The 17,187-nt window shown below is 37.8% G+C and overlaps 1 protein-coding gene across 12 annotated transcripts in view; it reads left to right on the top strand.

Annotated features, from left to right (window-relative positions):
- The window catches only part of DMD (dystrophin), a 1,259,796-nt gene that overhangs the window by 1,040,839 nt on the left and 201,770 nt on the right, over positions 1-17,187 (top strand). For all 12 annotated transcript variants that reach the window (XM_082049442.1, XM_082049444.1, XM_082049438.1 and 9 more), the window contains one exon: positions 14,833-15,005. In XM_082049442.1, coding sequence (XP_081905568.1) covers positions 14,833-15,005 — 173 coding nt within the window. The remainder of the gene's footprint in view (positions 1-14,832; positions 15,006-17,187) is intronic.

Below are 17,187 nucleotides of genomic sequence, written 5' to 3'. Positions count from 1 at the left end.
GGAGCCCAAAACTGAACTGTTGATGTGCAAAAGGGCAGGGCAGCAACACCAGCTGAAGCAACCACCCTCAACACATCTGAGACTTTGACTCTGAAAGGAGTCCTGAGCAAAGTTCCACCAAGCAAGTCTCTAGCCATTTCAAGGAGCATGTTGTGTCTCCTGGAGCTGGAGACAGCAATGTCCTCACCTGTGGGAGGTGTGCTGTGGTTGTATGAGTTTGCAGCAAGAGGTGAACAGACTGTGCACCATCTAGGGAAGACAAACATGAAATCAACAGAGTCTTCATGGAGGGATGTGAAGGATAATGCAGAATTCTTCTGTAAGTGCACTGGCAGCAGAAAGAAGGCTGAGGAAAACGCAGGAGCACTGCTCAGTGGGGTGGGAGACCATATGGCCAAGGACATGCAAATGTCTGAGGTACTCAATGTCCTTCTCATCTCACTTTTTGCTGGCAAGGTCTGCCTTTTGGACTCATGTCCCCAAGCTTACTAACGGAGTCTGTGGGATTTAAACATTAACCAGCGTAGAAGAAGATTAAGTTAGGGAGCCTTAACCCATGCAGCAGTACGGAGTGGGACTAATTGGCTAGAAAACAGCTTTGCAGAAAATGTAATGAAGGTCCTCATCAACAATTAGTTGAAGATGGGCTGACAGTGTGCCCTTTCAGGAAAAAAAAAAAAAAAGAAGGCTTCCAGCTGCATCCTAGGCCCTGTTAGCAGGATTGTAATCAGCAGGCCCAGAGAAGCCATTCTTCCTTTCTATTCAGCTTCTGGGAGTCTGCAACTGGAGTGATGTGTCAATTTTTTGGCTCTTCAGTACAAGAAAGACTTGGGCATATTAGAGACAGTCCAGCACAGGGCCACTGAGGCGGTTTGGGGCTGGAACACTTTGATACATAAGGAGAAGCTGCTAGAGCTGAACTTGCTCGGCCTGAGGAGAGGCTCAGGGGAGACCTTACGCATCTCCACAATTGCCTTGTGGAGACTAAAGAGATGGCAGCACCATCTGTGGCAAAAGGGGCAAACTAGAACATGAGAATTTCTGTTGATATAAGGGTTTTTTTTCTTCCTTTTTCTGTGAGAGTGATCAAATACTGGAAAAGGAGTCTATTGTAGAATCTGCATTTTTGGAGATATTCAACATACAACTGGGCAAGGCCAGTCACTCTCACTGGACATACTTTGAACAAGAGATTATATCAGGTGGCCTCTGGAAGTCTCTTCCTTTCCAAGTGATCCTGTGATTTTCAGTGTCAGCTAATACTGTGTTTCGTAGCAGGCGTGACTGAACAGAGGCATGTCATTGTTTGGTATAATAGATTTTCGCTTGTTTTTTTTTTTTTATTTGAACAGCTCAATCAAGAATCTGTGTGCTCTCACATTCCTCTAATCTTTATTGCATCCGCCATGTATATGATGTATATTAAATTCCTTTTTAGTTGCAACAGAGTAGAAAGGTGCATTTTTCATAATTACGCGAAACATTATGTGCTGAGATTCTAAAGAGATGAGATTTTTTGTGATGGATTTGGTCAGCATATCACTGTACTTTTAGAGCTCTAGTAATCCCAATATAGCAGTCACATTTGATTTTGATCATCAGTTTTCCATAATCACTTGATGAATATTTTTGCTTTTAAACAGAGATACCTATCACGCAGTGCTTTCACAAACTGTTAAACCTACTCAGCCTTTAATATTTTCTCATGGTAACTAGCTTAAATGTTTTAGAATTCTACTTCATGCTGAAAATCTTGTTTCTTTTATGACATTACTGCATTTCTTTTGGAGAGTAGACTAGTTCTATAATACTTTTGAAATACAGAAAATTCCAGAGTATCTAACTTTTTAAAAAGAAGCTTTTAGTCAGAACACTCAAGGAAGATTTTATCCAAGCCAGGAGTTTGAACTTATCATCAAGACTGTAAGACTTGAAAATAAATAAATAACATTACAGGTTACAGAGTGGTTCTGAGCACTTTCTGAGTGACTGATGATGGTCAGGATATCTGAATACTGTCCATGTCAAAAATCGTATGTGCCTGTTTTTCATGCTGTGCAATACAATCTACAATTTTTTCCTTTTCTTTTTGGTTCCATCTTTGGAAAACAAACAAACAAAGAAGCAAAACCCCTTCATAAATATGAAAGATATGCTATTCATCTTCTGGCTTTACTACTACAAAAAAGATTCTAGGTATGTTGCCAAAACATTAACAGCAAGATAAAGTGCATCAGTCAAATTCTGTAGAGAGAGGATGATAAACCAAAATGCAGTTGGAGAATCTTCATGAGAAAAGGTCTTATGATTGTAACAATTCTATTAAATCAGACTTCTGTGGATAGCAGCCAGTAAGCTTCACACAAAATACTGAGGGAAACATTTTGTGGAAAGGAGTAGAAAGCTTTGAAGTTGCTTTACAGAATAGAAATAGTGGGTGTTAATCCCCAGGAAATGCAACGAAAACTAACATTCCTATTAGGGCCACGGTAATCTTTTGGTAAAAGTGATGCTCCTTCTTTCTCTGAGATTGATATAGATGTGAGAACTAATAGGTATGACTAAATAAAGTACATTTTTTCAAAACAAAATTGAATATGGGGTTGGTTTGGTTTGTGTGTATATGTTGGCTGCATTCTGATTGAATCCAAAGAGAATCTGTAAGGACTAGCTTCAGAAGGTAGCAGTCCTGGTTTAACTCAGCTTATACTGCTTCTCCTATCCACTATCAACAGGGTTGATACAAAAGCAGTTACTGTCAGTATTTTTGAGTATGTTACATGAATGCTGTTCAGAAACCTTTGGTATACACAGTTGCTGCAAAAGCTTTTGAGGAAGCAAAACAAGTATGAGAAGCCTGTTTTCCATAATAACTGCTTTTTACATTTATTTTTTTCATTGAGTGTACTGCTTCCCCTCTTAAGTAGTAGTCAGCATTTATTTTTAATAATAAACAGATAGACAGTTCCTTTTTGTTGCAATCTAATATGGTGGTTTTGACAGTGTCTCTTCCAAGATTGCCTGTGGTGCCAAGCAGTGTTCCTCAGCACCTGACTTTTTCAACTTCAGGTGGAATTACTATTTTGGCTGGACTGTATATTTCAGCTATGTCTTTAGTTTTCCGAGGTATTTGAGTCCTGTTTCTGAGTATATTCATACTTTTTATGAGTATGTAGTGCATTGGGATATTTTATGAACTGGTTTCTGAAAAAGTATCAATCAGCCCCATGTTTGTGTCACATTTAGTGTGTCTTCGAGACTAATAAGAGCAACATATTAAAAATCTTATGGATACAAGAGCAACTTTGGTGTGATTCATATTGAAGTCAAGTACTTGCGGTGTTCTATGACAGCAATTTATGAAGTGTTTGGTAACTAATCTTGACTGAAGTGCTATAAAAGTAATTCCAGGGTATAAACTTGGGCTTGGATGACAGGCTTTGAAGTGACAGTAGGAGAAGATGGCATATTGGATTTCTATAGGAACTTAAGTAGGAACATATGACATTCTTACAGTATTTAGGATCTGCCTAATATATTGACTTACTGACAAGAGTTTACTCTGCCTTCTGAGAATATATCTAAACTCTTAGTTCCTTTTTGATGTTTAAAGAGTCTGATTCTAGGAAGGAAGGTTTTATTTGTTTGTTTTTAATTCTTGGAGCTAATTGTTCTTATCTAGATCTAGATGAAAACATTTACATGACTTCACCAATACAACCTCTAAATTAAAACTATTCAATTTTGATTATGATAATGGAATTATTTCTATTACCATAACTGGTAACAAGTGAATTTTTTTCAACTGGCAAATTTGAGAAAGTCAGTGATTCCAATTAATCAGTTTTTTTAATGACAAGCTGAAAAACATGAATGGAAGTTGGTTTTCTGCCGAAAACAACATTTCTCTTAAAATAAAAAAAGAAAAAAGGTGAAAATTAAGAAGCAGGTTTATCTACATGTCATAATTTGCTGGTGATCTCATTATTTTTTCAATTATATTTATCATTTTAACCCAAAATTGTATTTACTTTAGGAGTGCATGCATCTTGCTAGGAAATCCAAGGAAACACCAAATATTTTTTTTCAGGACATAAATCTTATTCAGAGACCTCTGGATACAGGCATCCTGTTCAACTCTGATTTTTTTGGATGCAAGAAAACACTATTAGGCTTTGCCACAGAGACACCAATCAATATGATAGTTAAAGCTATTTTGAAAGATTTTGTTAAAACACTCTCCTTTTTTTCAGATGTTGAACTCTTGCCAGTTATTTTTTGATTTTCAGGCAGTCTAAATGCATTATTACACCATCTGAAGTAACTCGCATATTGCATGGTTAGACATCTTGGTGTGCAGGTTAACAAGGACAAGTTAACAGACCAGAAGTCACACTATGCATCTTTATTTGGCTGTTGGGTTTTGGGCATTCACGGCAGCACAGTACTGGTTTAAGTGTAAGTCCTGGTGTTGTGATTAGTGTTGGTGGGAGCCGGCAGCCAAGGATTTTGGGTTGGAGGGTCAGAAGAAAAATCCCACTGAGGGAGGCTGTAGCACCATTTTCTCCTAAAGACCTTGCAGTGGGCTGCAATTGGCAGGAGCTCCTTTCTGAGCCATCCTGGTCCTGAGCCTGACAGCTTTCATCACCATATCAGCCCTTTTGGCAAGAGCTGTTCAGAGCTCCTTGACCTTTTTTGGCTCTGCCCGTCGTTGCTTTTAGAGGGGGGTCCATTCACACAGCGAGATGCCATAATCCCACAGATGGTCGCTTTGCTCCATCAGCTTCTCACCAGGTATCTGAATGTGTGGTACCCCTTGTATTGAGCAAGCCTGCAGTTGCAGCATCACCAGGAAGGTAAAATTAACTTGTTTAATGGCAACCTAAACCCAGCTGGTGTCCACTGTTAATGAGTGAACCAACCAACACTTGGTGAATTCTGCTTTGTGGTGACAGGAAAATCTAACATTAAAGGCCTGAAGTAACTTTGCTAATACTCGACTGCCACAGGGTGGCTTTTTCTGTACTAACTTTTTAGCCATCTCTTTCTTAAAACCTAGAAAGTCAGAAGATCCTGAAGCCACACTAGCATGGCCTGTATTCCCACTGAAAATCGAGATTAAGTGAACTTTTGCCCTTCATGCTGCCCAAGTTTTGGTCCTCCAAGGACTTGCCTCAGGACACCTCAGGTGGGTAGGGAGCCCTCAGTACAGGAAAGACATGGACCTGTTGGAGAGGGTCCAGAGGATTGCTAGAAAAATGATCAGAGGACTGGAAGACCTCTCTTTTGAGAAAAGTGGGAAGGAGTTGGGATTGTTCAGCCTGGAGAAGAAAAGGCTTCAAGGAGACCTTATTGTGGCCTTTCAGTACTTAAAGGGGGCAATAAGAAGGATGGGGACAGACATTTTAGCGGGGTCTGTTGTGATAGAACAAGGGGTAATGCTTTTAAACTAAAGGAGAGAGATTCAGGCTACACGTGAGGACGAAATTTTTTGCAATGATGGTTGTAAATACTGACACAGGTTGCCCAGAGAGGTGGTAGATGCCCCATCCCTGGGGACATCCCAGGCCAGGCTGGACGGGGCTCTGAGCAACCTCATATAGTTGAAGATGTCCCTGCTCATGGCAGGTGGGTTAGACTAGATGGGCCTTGAAGGTCCCTTCCAACCCAAACTATTCTATGACTTGACACAAGTGCAGAAGCACCAGAGCTTTTTCAATATTCCCTCTTGCAGAAAGCCTTCTGGGTCACACTTAAACTGTCCTTGATTAAGAAGAGTTAACTGCAGGGGATCTTGCTTTTTAGTAGTGAGTGACACTTGAAGTAGTATAAAACCCTAGCTGGAATATCATTATCTTTGGAACAATGCTAACTTCTGAAAGAAGGCCTAAAACCATTACAGTTCTTGTTCTGCTTGAACCAGTTTTAATAGCATGTAATATATGAGGCCTCCCATTTCTGCTTTATGTCCTATTTTGTTCCCTTTAGAGTTTTAGTAAGACTTTATGTTGTTTTAATTAACTGAATATCATGTTATGAAACTGATGTACCAATTATTTTCCCCCCAGCATCAAAGATGTTGCCACCAAAAATGTGAAATGTCAGAATTTGTTTTAAAGAGAAAAAATAGATTGCAAAAAAGATTTCTGACAGAAGGAATTAGGACAATGTATAGAACTGAAATAGTTTCTTTTAATTATAAAATGCTCTAAATTTTATTTTAAAAGGGTTTGGAAGAGGATTGCACATGCTTATGTATTTGTGGAAGGGTGAAAGTATATGTGAATTCCATAGGTGGTAAGATGAGATGTCTTATTGTTATATGTTGGTGCGCTGAAGCCTTAGATCCTTTTCTGTGAAACAAGTATATGGTCTTGCATATAAAAATATTTTTTCTTCTAGGAATGGTCACTTACAATTAATAAATCTCAGGTATATTTCACTAAAGATTGTTGACAAAGAAAAAGCTCTTTCCTTTCTTCTTTCATAAGATTTTTGATCTCTTCAGACTTTGAGGCAGTTGTGTAGTTCAGCCCTTCTAGCTGCTTTTTGTATGAGAAAATCAGTATTAATTTGAAGTACTGGGATGACAGTGGAACTAATAGAGGTAGATGCTCTCCAAATTATCCAGCAGGACTTTCAGACCTTGCCTGAGTTACTGAGTGGAAGTAAATGTTCCTGCAGAGGATGGTGCTGCCTTTGTGTTGCTACTGTTTCACCTCTGGCAAAAGGGGAAAGGGCAAAATTAGACATGCTGAAAGTAGCAGTATAATTATTTTGCTGCAGAAAGATTGCTGAAAGATTGACAGGTGAGTATGCTGACAGCATGTGTAGGTGTAACGGGATTAGACGTTCATTGAAGCACCAGGGTCAGGACCTGCATATTTGTTGGGAGCAAGACTACCTTCTAAAATCTAGAAATCTATGCTTGTTTGTAATGAGCCTAACAGTTTTACTTTCAAAAATTTTGTGTGTGACTACATACATGTTTATGCTATTTCCCTCCTACTCTCCCAAGCCTCAAATAGAGAGTTTTCAAGGACAGATATCTAAGCCAAATCATAGACATCTCAGTAGAGGTAGCTGATCTTCTGGCATACAGAACACTTGCAACTCTCACTTTAAAATATACGCTTTGTTTGCTTTGTTTCATTTATTTACCTGAAAGGTAGTACATTCTGTGGTAGTAAAAGAAATCTCATATAGTTACACCATACAGTAAAATTTCTTCATTGCTGTGGCTACTAGGAATTTTTTTGCCTCAGTGGAAGGTCAAGCTAACACTTTTCTTTCTAATTAGGGTTTCCATCCTAGATACACTGACAAGACAAATAGACAAATGGTAAAAAGAACAATTGCCATTAAAATTACTACTGCCAGAAGAGTTTATACTTCTCTAACCTTATGGCAAATATTTGACTGGATCAAATCCTAAGTGAAACTCTCTCTATAAATGTAGAAAGCTTTTTATGTTTAAAGATTGGTTTCTTTATCTGTTTATTTGTATTTTCACTACATGTAAATGAAAGCAGTTATGCAGGGTCATATCTCAGTCTTCAGGAAACACACAAAGAAATCCGTAAACTCCTCTAAAACAAATGGAGTTAAGTAATAATTTATACTTAATTATAATCAAATACAAATTAATTGCTCGAGTCTCATAAAATTTTGTTTTATTATTTCCCTATAAACAAGGGAGAAATACAAGGCCTTGTGCTATGTCTAAAAAGCCAGTCCTGTAAATGAGGATCTGCACAATAAAGATGAACATATGTTCAAATGATTGGGTTGGTGTTCTTAAGACTTCCTACTCTGTAGCTGAGGTAGCTCGCTGTTAATGAAATTAATAAGCCCACAGCATGTTTTCACAGTTACTGTCTGTCAGCAAGAGATGGGTACTTCTTTAGGTATACCATGTCATCTCTTGCAATCTGAAAATACTTAAATTGAAGGTTATTTTGCCTGTTTATAAAGATAATATTTTCTGAACACAGGGCACAATTTGCTAAATAAAGCTTTGTATCTTCTTTTAGCTGAAAGAAGTTTTCAAATATGATTTTTGGCCCCTTCTTCATTCTGGCACTTACAGAGTTTAAAGCCATAACTGTGATAGATGTGACTTACACAGACCGTTTTCTCCAGAGCAAAGTTGCACTTTTAGCTTCCACACATCAGCATTTGATTCTCTCTTAGAGGACTAACTCATATCCTTTGTTATCTTGAAAAATGTGTTGGGAACTTAGAAATGCCTTAATGATATTCATACGCTTATCTTCCCAATAGAAAAGACCTTTTTATCTTTCTTTTTAATCAAGTCATTAGCATGAAATTCAGAGATGTAATCATACCAGACTGGAATTGGGGTCATGCCATAGGCTAGCTGAATAGGAGGCTTCATGGCATGATGATGTATAGCCATTTCACAACAATGCTTTTAACTCAATAAATCTGTCCTTTAATTACATTTTAAATCTCATTTGAGAAGTTTTTATCGTTATGTAAATTGCTCAGTAAATGCTGTCATTCTAAGACCCAGTAAAAGTTCTTCTTATGGACTGGAAGAACAAATTATTTAAAAGCTTGATGGAGGAACTGAGAGCTTTTTTCCCGCTTCGTTCATTGGGAAAGCGCATGGTTGTATTAGCTGAGGTGGTCTATATTATAACAAAATGTTATACTCATCATTTTTGGCTTTTCTCTGTTAGATTGTTTGGAATCAAAATAGATTCCAAAATCTTACCTCAATTAATTGTATTTTGATCTGAGGAAAAAAAATGCAAAACCCAAGAACCAGTTCTTAGAAGAGCTATGACATTTGAAAGACGGAACTCCAGTTGAACTAGTGGTGTCTTGCAAAGCAGAAAAAACACTTCAGTGTTTTGTTCTATCATTAATCTAAATTATAGTATTTTCAATCTAGAACAAGTGATTTCTTTCTTTCTTTCTTTCTTTTTTTAATACATTTTTTGTGTTCAAATACTTTGAAGATAAAGACCAGCTCACAAGGACAGACTTTCATAAAGCATAGTGCAAACTGGCCTTCTATTGCTAGAACCAAAAGCAATAGATCAAGAGCATCTTGCACTGTCTGCCACTCGTGTTTAAAATGCGTTGGACTTGCTGTTCTGTAGCCATCAATTCAACATCTCCAGAACTATATCACCCACAAAACCATTCCTCTACCTAGAAGACAGAAGAATAAGCCATGATCCTGAAAGAGTTGCCATGTGCATGGCTATTTGTGACTGCAGAGGCTGCTGGAGTCTGCAGGGGCATAGGAAAGAAAAAAAAAAAAAAAGTCTCACATTATCTGAACGCTCACACAGAGCTTAATGCTTTAGGCAGAATCAGAGAACTGGAGAAGTTTATATGTAATTACATAAAAGCAAGTTAGATGTCTAATTTTAAATTGAGTCCCTGTGCTGTGCTGGACAGAGTTGCAAAATACAGACAGTGATTTCAGTTACTATATCTGTAGAAGCCAGAAGAGGTTACAAAAAAACTTTGAAGGGGGAACCTTTTTTGATTATACTGACTGAACTCCCCTATTGGTAAAAATAAACACACTGTGCCAAGCCCCAAAGCTACTCTATCTCCTTCAAATTCACAGAGCAGAGACTTATTCTTTATAGATATGCTTCGCTCAGCACTATTGTTAGAACAACGACAACAACAAAATGGTTTGAAACAAGTTTGTGAGTTCTGCCTTATCCAGGTACCTGAATTGATGTTTAACCAATGAGAATGCAAAATAAAAGTAGAAAGAAACACACGTTATTGGGCGGTTTTGAGATCACCACAAAAGAACATAAAAACAAGTTTTTTTATTCACAGGAGGTTGTATTTTAAAGAGAAGAGAGGAAAAAAGAGGCAGAAATGGAAGAAATAAGAAGAAAAAGATAAAAAAGAGAAGGAACAGAAAGACGAGAGAAAAGCAAAATAGAGAAAGGTGGAAAGAGAAAAAGACAGGAAGGGAAAGAAATGGAAGAAAGAGGAATGGAAAAGAAAAAGAAAAGAAAGCAAGAAAGAGGAAGGGAAGGGAAGGGAAGGGAAGGGAAGGGAAGGGAAGGGAAGGGAAGGGAAGGGAAGGGAAGGGAAGGGAAGGGAAGGGAAGGGAAGGGTGAAGAGAGAAGAGAGGGAGGTAGGAAAGGAGGGAAAAAGGAAAATGGAAAAAGGGAGGATTACATCATTCATACTGTCTGTACAATGTAAGAGGTTTAAGTAAATTTGCTACAAATTTAAGCTAATTAAAATATTTAGCTATTTTTCTTCAGAAATTATTAGAGGAAATGTAATATGCTCTGTTAATGTAATTATGAAGGGGACAATTAGTTCAGCTAACTACACAGCTGGAGAAGGATTATAGAGGTGTAGGATCTTTGTTTTGTGTAATTTTATGATAGCTTTTCTAGCTATTTCAGTATTAGCATTACAGAAACTGTGCTGTAAAGCATAGTACTTCTGTGCTATGTATAGCCACACAGGTATTACTTGTTGATGCCTTGAGTACATGTATGTAATTATGCAGACTGACTTAATTTTTTTAATTACTGTCAGTAAAGATATTTTTTTTTCCTCTCTGTTAATCAGATGGTGCTGATTTTAATTCTGTGGGCCCTCTTACATCAATTAATGACATGTATTTTATTAGTAACTTTGTTCAGTATCTAGAAAATGTAAAATGCTTCATTGGAAATGAGAAGCACAATTCCAAGGATGGAACTGAGTTTGTAGAGGAGGATATAAATGCTTTAATTTCTTTAAATTATTCCATAATTACTTTTCCTTCTACCTTGTATAAAAGATAAATGTTTTGTCAGCTGTGCTGCATTAATTTCCATGTCTTAGTCTGACTCATGTATAGTCCAGCTAATGTAACTAATTATTTCTTTCTAGGACTTCCAGCCTACCAGTCACTCTAATGTATTGCCAAAGCAACAGCAGATTTTGCCATGTGTCATGTCCTTTATATGTAATACCTATATATTGCATGTGGTATATGAAGGATATTGCCACTGATTATTTCCAATAAGGTATCTCAAACCATATTTAATTCTTATAGGACTATAGCTTTATGGCAGTGTTGGATGTGCTGTCTTACAGCCTTAGAGTACTTCTCCCCTGAAAACATACACAGAAGTTTCCAGGGCTCAGGACAAAAGAGAAACAGCCAGAGATAATTTCTTCACCCAAGAAGACCATTCCCCTCAAGACAAGTTTATTTCATGTCTTTGTCATTCTTAGTTCTGTGACTTAGGTCAAGACTTATTCCGTATAGTATAAGAATGTAAATACGCATTTTTAAGTATGTAGAAGCCTATAAGAGCTATTCAGCAAGGTTTCTACGAGCAAATGTTATGGTACCTTTTATAATCTAACTATACATAATAGTTCATCTTAATAAAGGAGGTTTTCACTCTGAAACTCTTAAGTAAATCTGCCCTTGATGCAGTTCAGCTACCTCTAGGCAGTAACTTGTGATCAAAAAGTAGACTTGAAAATTAACTTAGGCTAAAAACCAATACTCATTAATGAGTTACTGTAGCAAATGTATTCTTTCATTATTTGTTTTTCATTTTGCTACCTAGTCTTTTAAAGGGAATCTATTTCCACACAGCCTCAGTAATAACCATTACAGCAAAAATGCAGCATACAGAGTCAACTTAAGTCCAGCTGTAACTCAGTAGAATTATACCAGGATTGATTTTTCATCCTTTGCAGTTCTTCCATGTGGTTGACCACATTGGAAAACATGAAAATGCAGTAAATAGTCTATATTAGTTTATATACAATGCTTCTTGGTATGATGTGTAATTAAATTACACTTTTGCAAATATTTTAGCAGTTTATGAGATTAAATAGATCTTCCTGCTTTATTCTTGTCGAGAAAAATAATCTAGTTCATATTGATCTTTCACTTGTATTTTTGAAACATGGAAATTATTTATTTCAGAAATCAAATCAAAGGAGTCTAGAGTTTTCTTATATGTACTCTGCTTCTCTTGGGATATGAAGGGGTTGCAGAGAAAGGACCTGAAATGCACCAAGCAAAATGAAGCAAACACTCTTGTTGTTGTCTGGCTTCTTTGTCATCATAAGCTTCTTGCATAGCTAGAATAAACTGCTTCTAGGAGCAGGAGAAGATGTGCCGTTTACACAAGTAATTTGGAATAAGAAAAACCACGTATTGAATACTAAGCTTTTGATAAGTGTGCTTCGTTTTTGATAAGTGTGCTTCACTTTTGATGTTTCACAGAATCATAGAATGGTTTGGGTTGGAAGGGACCTTAAGATGATCTAGTTCCAACCCCCCCAGCCGCAGGCAGGGACACCTTCCACTAGACCAGGTTGCTCAAAGCCCCATCCAGCCTGGCCTTGAACACTTCCAGGGATGGGGCATCCACAGCTTCTCTGGGCAGCCCATGCCAGTGCCTCACCACCCTCATGGGGAAGAATTTGTTCCCCATTTAACTAATGGTCCAGATTTGCTGTGATACGATATAGTAGTCTGAAATAAAAAGAATATGGCTCGATTTTGGTTTCAAAAATGCGTATGTATCAGGAAAAAAGCATGGAATGTGTTGTCTACAAGACACATTTTCTAAAAACAATAAAAATGTAGAAGTGCTTTTTTTCTTTTTATTTTGTGTTATAAAACACTGTGGTTTTATGTGTAGTAAAGCACTAAGAGGGCATAGATTTGACAGCTTCCTACTGTGCATAGTTATTCAGCGTATGTTTCATGGCACATATTCTTGCTGAGAAAAAGGCAGCTGTTTCCATCACCACCATAAAAACTAAGCATTTTGTGCAACAGGTAGTGGATATGACAATTCTTTCATTCAGCAATAGATTTATCAGTTTTTCAATGTAGAAGGACCTTAGAAGTATACAGACATTAAAAGTGAACTTTTTTACTGTGAACTTCATCTTTTCTTACATACTGTTTTGGCTGTTTATATCAGGTTTGTGATACTTAATCTAGCTTAAAGAAAACCTCCAAATGCATACATGAAGAGAAAGAAATTTTGTAATAAAGTATTCTTCAGTCAATCAAACAAAAGCAAAATATCGCTGCTGGAAGCTGAAGCTAACAACATTCAGACTTGAAATAAAGTACAAATTTTCAAGTAAGGGCATTCATACCTGAAGTTATTATACATGGTTTTGTACCTTAATAATGGCATTTTTAAAGTCTAAATAGTCTGTTTAACATCAATAAATAAATGCAATATCCATAATACAGTTGCATTCTGCAGAATTACATCTGATGTATTCCAAACTCATTCCTAACTACTTTACTGCTATGGTGACTGTAGATAAAGTAAAATACTTCAATAAGAACTCCTCTACTGTACCAAAGACATTCCTAGCCCACCTTGAAATTGCTCCAAGTACAGTGCTAGTTGTTACTGTGCAAGAAATAGGTATCCAGCAAAGGATGGCAAATGACATTTGGAACAGCAGCAGGTGAACAAGGACAATCTACTCATGATTCAGTGCAGATAACGTTGCACTTAAAATATCAAATAAAACCAATTCAATTAGGAACACACCAAATAGGCAAGCTGTGTTCTCCCCTCCTTCAAAGTCATTCTTCTAAAGAATATTGCAACACATTTCTGTCAGGGGCTATCTGTGATGCTCAGTTAGCACTGGGTCTTTCTCTCAAATGCCATAAATCATTTCCCCTTTCAAATTTCATCCCCAGCACTCCTATTGCAGGCAGCAAGAAACCACCACCAAAAATCTTAGTGCCTAAGCATTCCGGGAGAAATGGCAGAACTTTATTCACTGGGTCATTTTCTTTGTTTCTTTGTGTGCTTCTTTGTTTGAAAGTGAAAGAAATTTTTCTGTATGTAGCTACATATAGAGTACGTGTGAGCTCATGTATGTATGTGTTTAAATTATTATTATTATTTTAATTTTTATTCTGTTTAAAGAGCTTGATTCGACCACTGTTCACTGTGAAAGAATCTGTGAACTTGTGGAGCTGCAGCATGAAAAACTCTCGGAGAAGGGCAGCCAGTGTACAAAGGCTGCATTGAGCGTGTGGGCAGGCAGGAATGCTGGTACCAGGCAGCTCTCTAAAGAATGTTCTTTTGGCAGAAACAGCCGTGCTAAAAATGAGGGGGAAAAATGAATTCAAAATGTAGAGCTGGCCTGCAGTTACCAAGCGATAAGAAAAGTTGGCTGTTCAACACAAGCAGCCAGTTGCATACTCTAGGTCCTTGCTATTCTCAGGCCCTCCTACAGCCATGGCCCTGACCAGTGTTTTGGTATAGCACAAAGTGGCTGTTTATTGCTATTGACTGGTGAGGCCTCTGCTCCAAAATGCATTCTGTCAACAGAATGTAAGTGAACTTGGCATTTCAAAGCTCGGCTGCTGCAGACGTGTAGATTTCTTGGAACTGCCATGCAGGAGGACCGGTGTTGCAGTCCCCAGCTCAAACTGAAAATGTTGCACAGGAAGACGTATCACGTGAAGGTCAGATTTACCTGAGATGCTGAGGGTTTTGAGGGGTTTTTCTTTCCTCGTGTGTGCAGTAAATATATCTTGTCCTTGCTTTGTTGCCTGTCGAAGGCTAGACTTCTGACTTCCTAAATTTTGTTCAGTATGGTCTGTATGGAAAATAAGTTGTTATTAAATGCACATAGCCTTCATGTGAAAGGGAAATATGGCTGTGTACACAGTACATGATATTGCCTTAAAAGAAGTAATCAAAATCTGTGCTAACTCTGTGTTTGATAACCTTTCTACTCTTTTGGGAAGTGATTTCTTTCTATGATTTTGTAAGAAATTACACGTATTGTTTTCTATTGCTTCTGCAGGAACTACAGGCAGAAATTGATGCTCATACTGACATCTTTCACAACCTGGATGAAAACGGGCAGAAAATCTTGAGATCCCTGGAAGGTTCTGAAGATGCAACCCTGTTGCAGAGACGTCTGGATAACATGAACCTCAGATGGAGTGAGCTTAGGAAGAAATCTCTAAACATTAGGTAGGATCTAAATGTGAGGAAAAGACTACAGTTGGTGTGTAAGGTGGACTGCTGCCTTTTTTGCAAGTAAAAGGGTTTAATTTTTTTTCTGACAGCACCGTTTCTGTTTCTGTCCATTTTGAAATTATTTGTGCTATTTTGAATGTCGGCCTAACTTCATAAGAATGATTAGGTTTTTTGGAGTGAAAATGATAGTAGGGAATTAGGATTTGAGGCATACAATGAGGTTTTGTAATTACAGAAGGAGAGATTAACATGTTTAAACAATAACTGCACCCCCTCTAAATGGAGACTTTTTCTATAACTCAGTATGACTTATCAATGAGTCATGAAAGAATGTGATTAAACAACCTATACTTACAATAAGCTTTATTTCTAAGGCTGGTATTTCCAGTGCAAAACAAAGAATAGCTTTGCAAATGAGAAGGCACATTATTTAATATTTTAGCTGATGTTTGGAGAGTTGACGGAATCACCAAAGAAAATCCAGGAGTAAAAGGAAATCCGTAGGCAGTGTGTCCAGAGGAAAAACTTCTCCTTGCATGGAAAACTATAATTAATGATAATGTTACAAATGACGAAGTGAAGGTACAGGCTTCATAGGGCTGAAAATTACTAGTCAAAATAACTTGTCCAGGAAGCTTCTCTTCAGACATGATTTTTACAGTAGGCAACCCAGCTCTGTTGCATTCAGTCTCAGGCATTTTTTCATTTGCTTGCTTGCTGTGTGTTGATGGTAGTTCAGAGGGCAGCAAAAGGCAGAAGTGTTTTTCAAAGTAATGTATGAAATATTAGCTTTTTTCAGCTCAGGCCCTGAGGGAGGTCAGTCTGTGTAATGACAAAAGCCATCTTCTTAACATCAATCGTTAAAAATAAATGAAGGATGTGAGGCTGAAAAGATTTCTAGTAGCTCAAGAAAAAGAGAGCCAAATTCCTCTTCTTTTTTTTTTTTTTTTTTTCCTGAGGAGCAAAAGAAGGAGGATATAACCCTTTGAGGTCTCTCTGAGACTTTTTTCTTCTTTTTATCCATGAACTCATGAACTTGCCCAAATGTATTGCTATCATTAATAGAGTCAGAAATAGTAAAGCTAGTTATACCACAGTGACTTCTTGCATTAAACATTCAAAGCAACAGACCTCCTTTCTACAATATTTGCTTTCAATAAAAGGCTTAAGGTGTTCAACAACTTATTGATTAGGATAAGAAACAATTTTTAACTTCTAAGACAATCAATTTAAATATTGCTGGCCACCAGGCTGAATGAACAGGCTATTCTCAGTCCGTCTGCTTGGAGTTGTTTCTTTGCATCGCATTCTATGGAATAGATTTCATCATAACTAGCAATGCTTATGCAAAAGAGGTATAAGAGTAGAAATATGAAACACTCCCTAGGCAGCAGTCCCACAGGTCTCCTTACTTAGTTTAGATGGGCATTATTTTCTAAATCCCTTAGATAGATAAAATATATGGTAAATATCAAGAGAAGCCAAGTTCATTTCCGTTTTTACCTTTAATTCTGATAAGTCAGTACAGTTTATGCTAATAAACACTTTCTTTTTTATAAAGAACTCAATGTTAAAAACATTTTTCCTATTATCTTTTTTGTTCGCACATGCTTGAGCACAGTTATAAATATGTGAGTGTGTTCATATAATGTACACTAACACATGTGTGTTAGTCCTGAAGCTGAAAGAAGGACAGAACGATCTGGATTCAGGGAAACCATTCACCAAAACGGGGCAGGTCTGAGCACAGCACCAGTAAGAAAACACTTTGGGTCACTCTTTTTGCACTTTTTCCCTATGGAACAGGAAAGAAGTGAAGACCATAGTGTTTGCCTCCAGTTGCTGCCTTGTCTGGAGCAAGCTTGCATTTGCCGAGATAAACATGGGAAACAGGAGTTAACCTGACTCAGAGATTTGGCTCTTTGACTATGCCCCTTCCAAAAACCCTGTGGTCCTTGCTTTGGCTGTTGCCTCCTGTAATTCCCCATACACCATCCCCGCCTTTCTCCCTGCTTACCACTTCCAAAGGTGTCCTGGGGCTTCCCCAGCCCTCACTGCCTGCAGGACTGGCCTCTCCAAGCAAAGCCTCCTGTTGAGGTTCTGTCTCAGCCCACAGCTGCCCTGTGAGAGCAGAGATCAAAAAGCAGCGTGGTCTCTGGGTGTCCCTCCCACACAG

The sequence above is a fragment of the Streptopelia decaocto genome (assembly GCF_964273445.1).
Source record: "Streptopelia decaocto genome assembly, chromosome: 1".
Taxonomy (NCBI): Eukaryota; Metazoa; Chordata; class Aves; order Columbiformes; family Columbidae; genus Streptopelia; species Streptopelia decaocto.
This window is presented reverse-complemented; position numbering and strand designations above follow the sequence as displayed.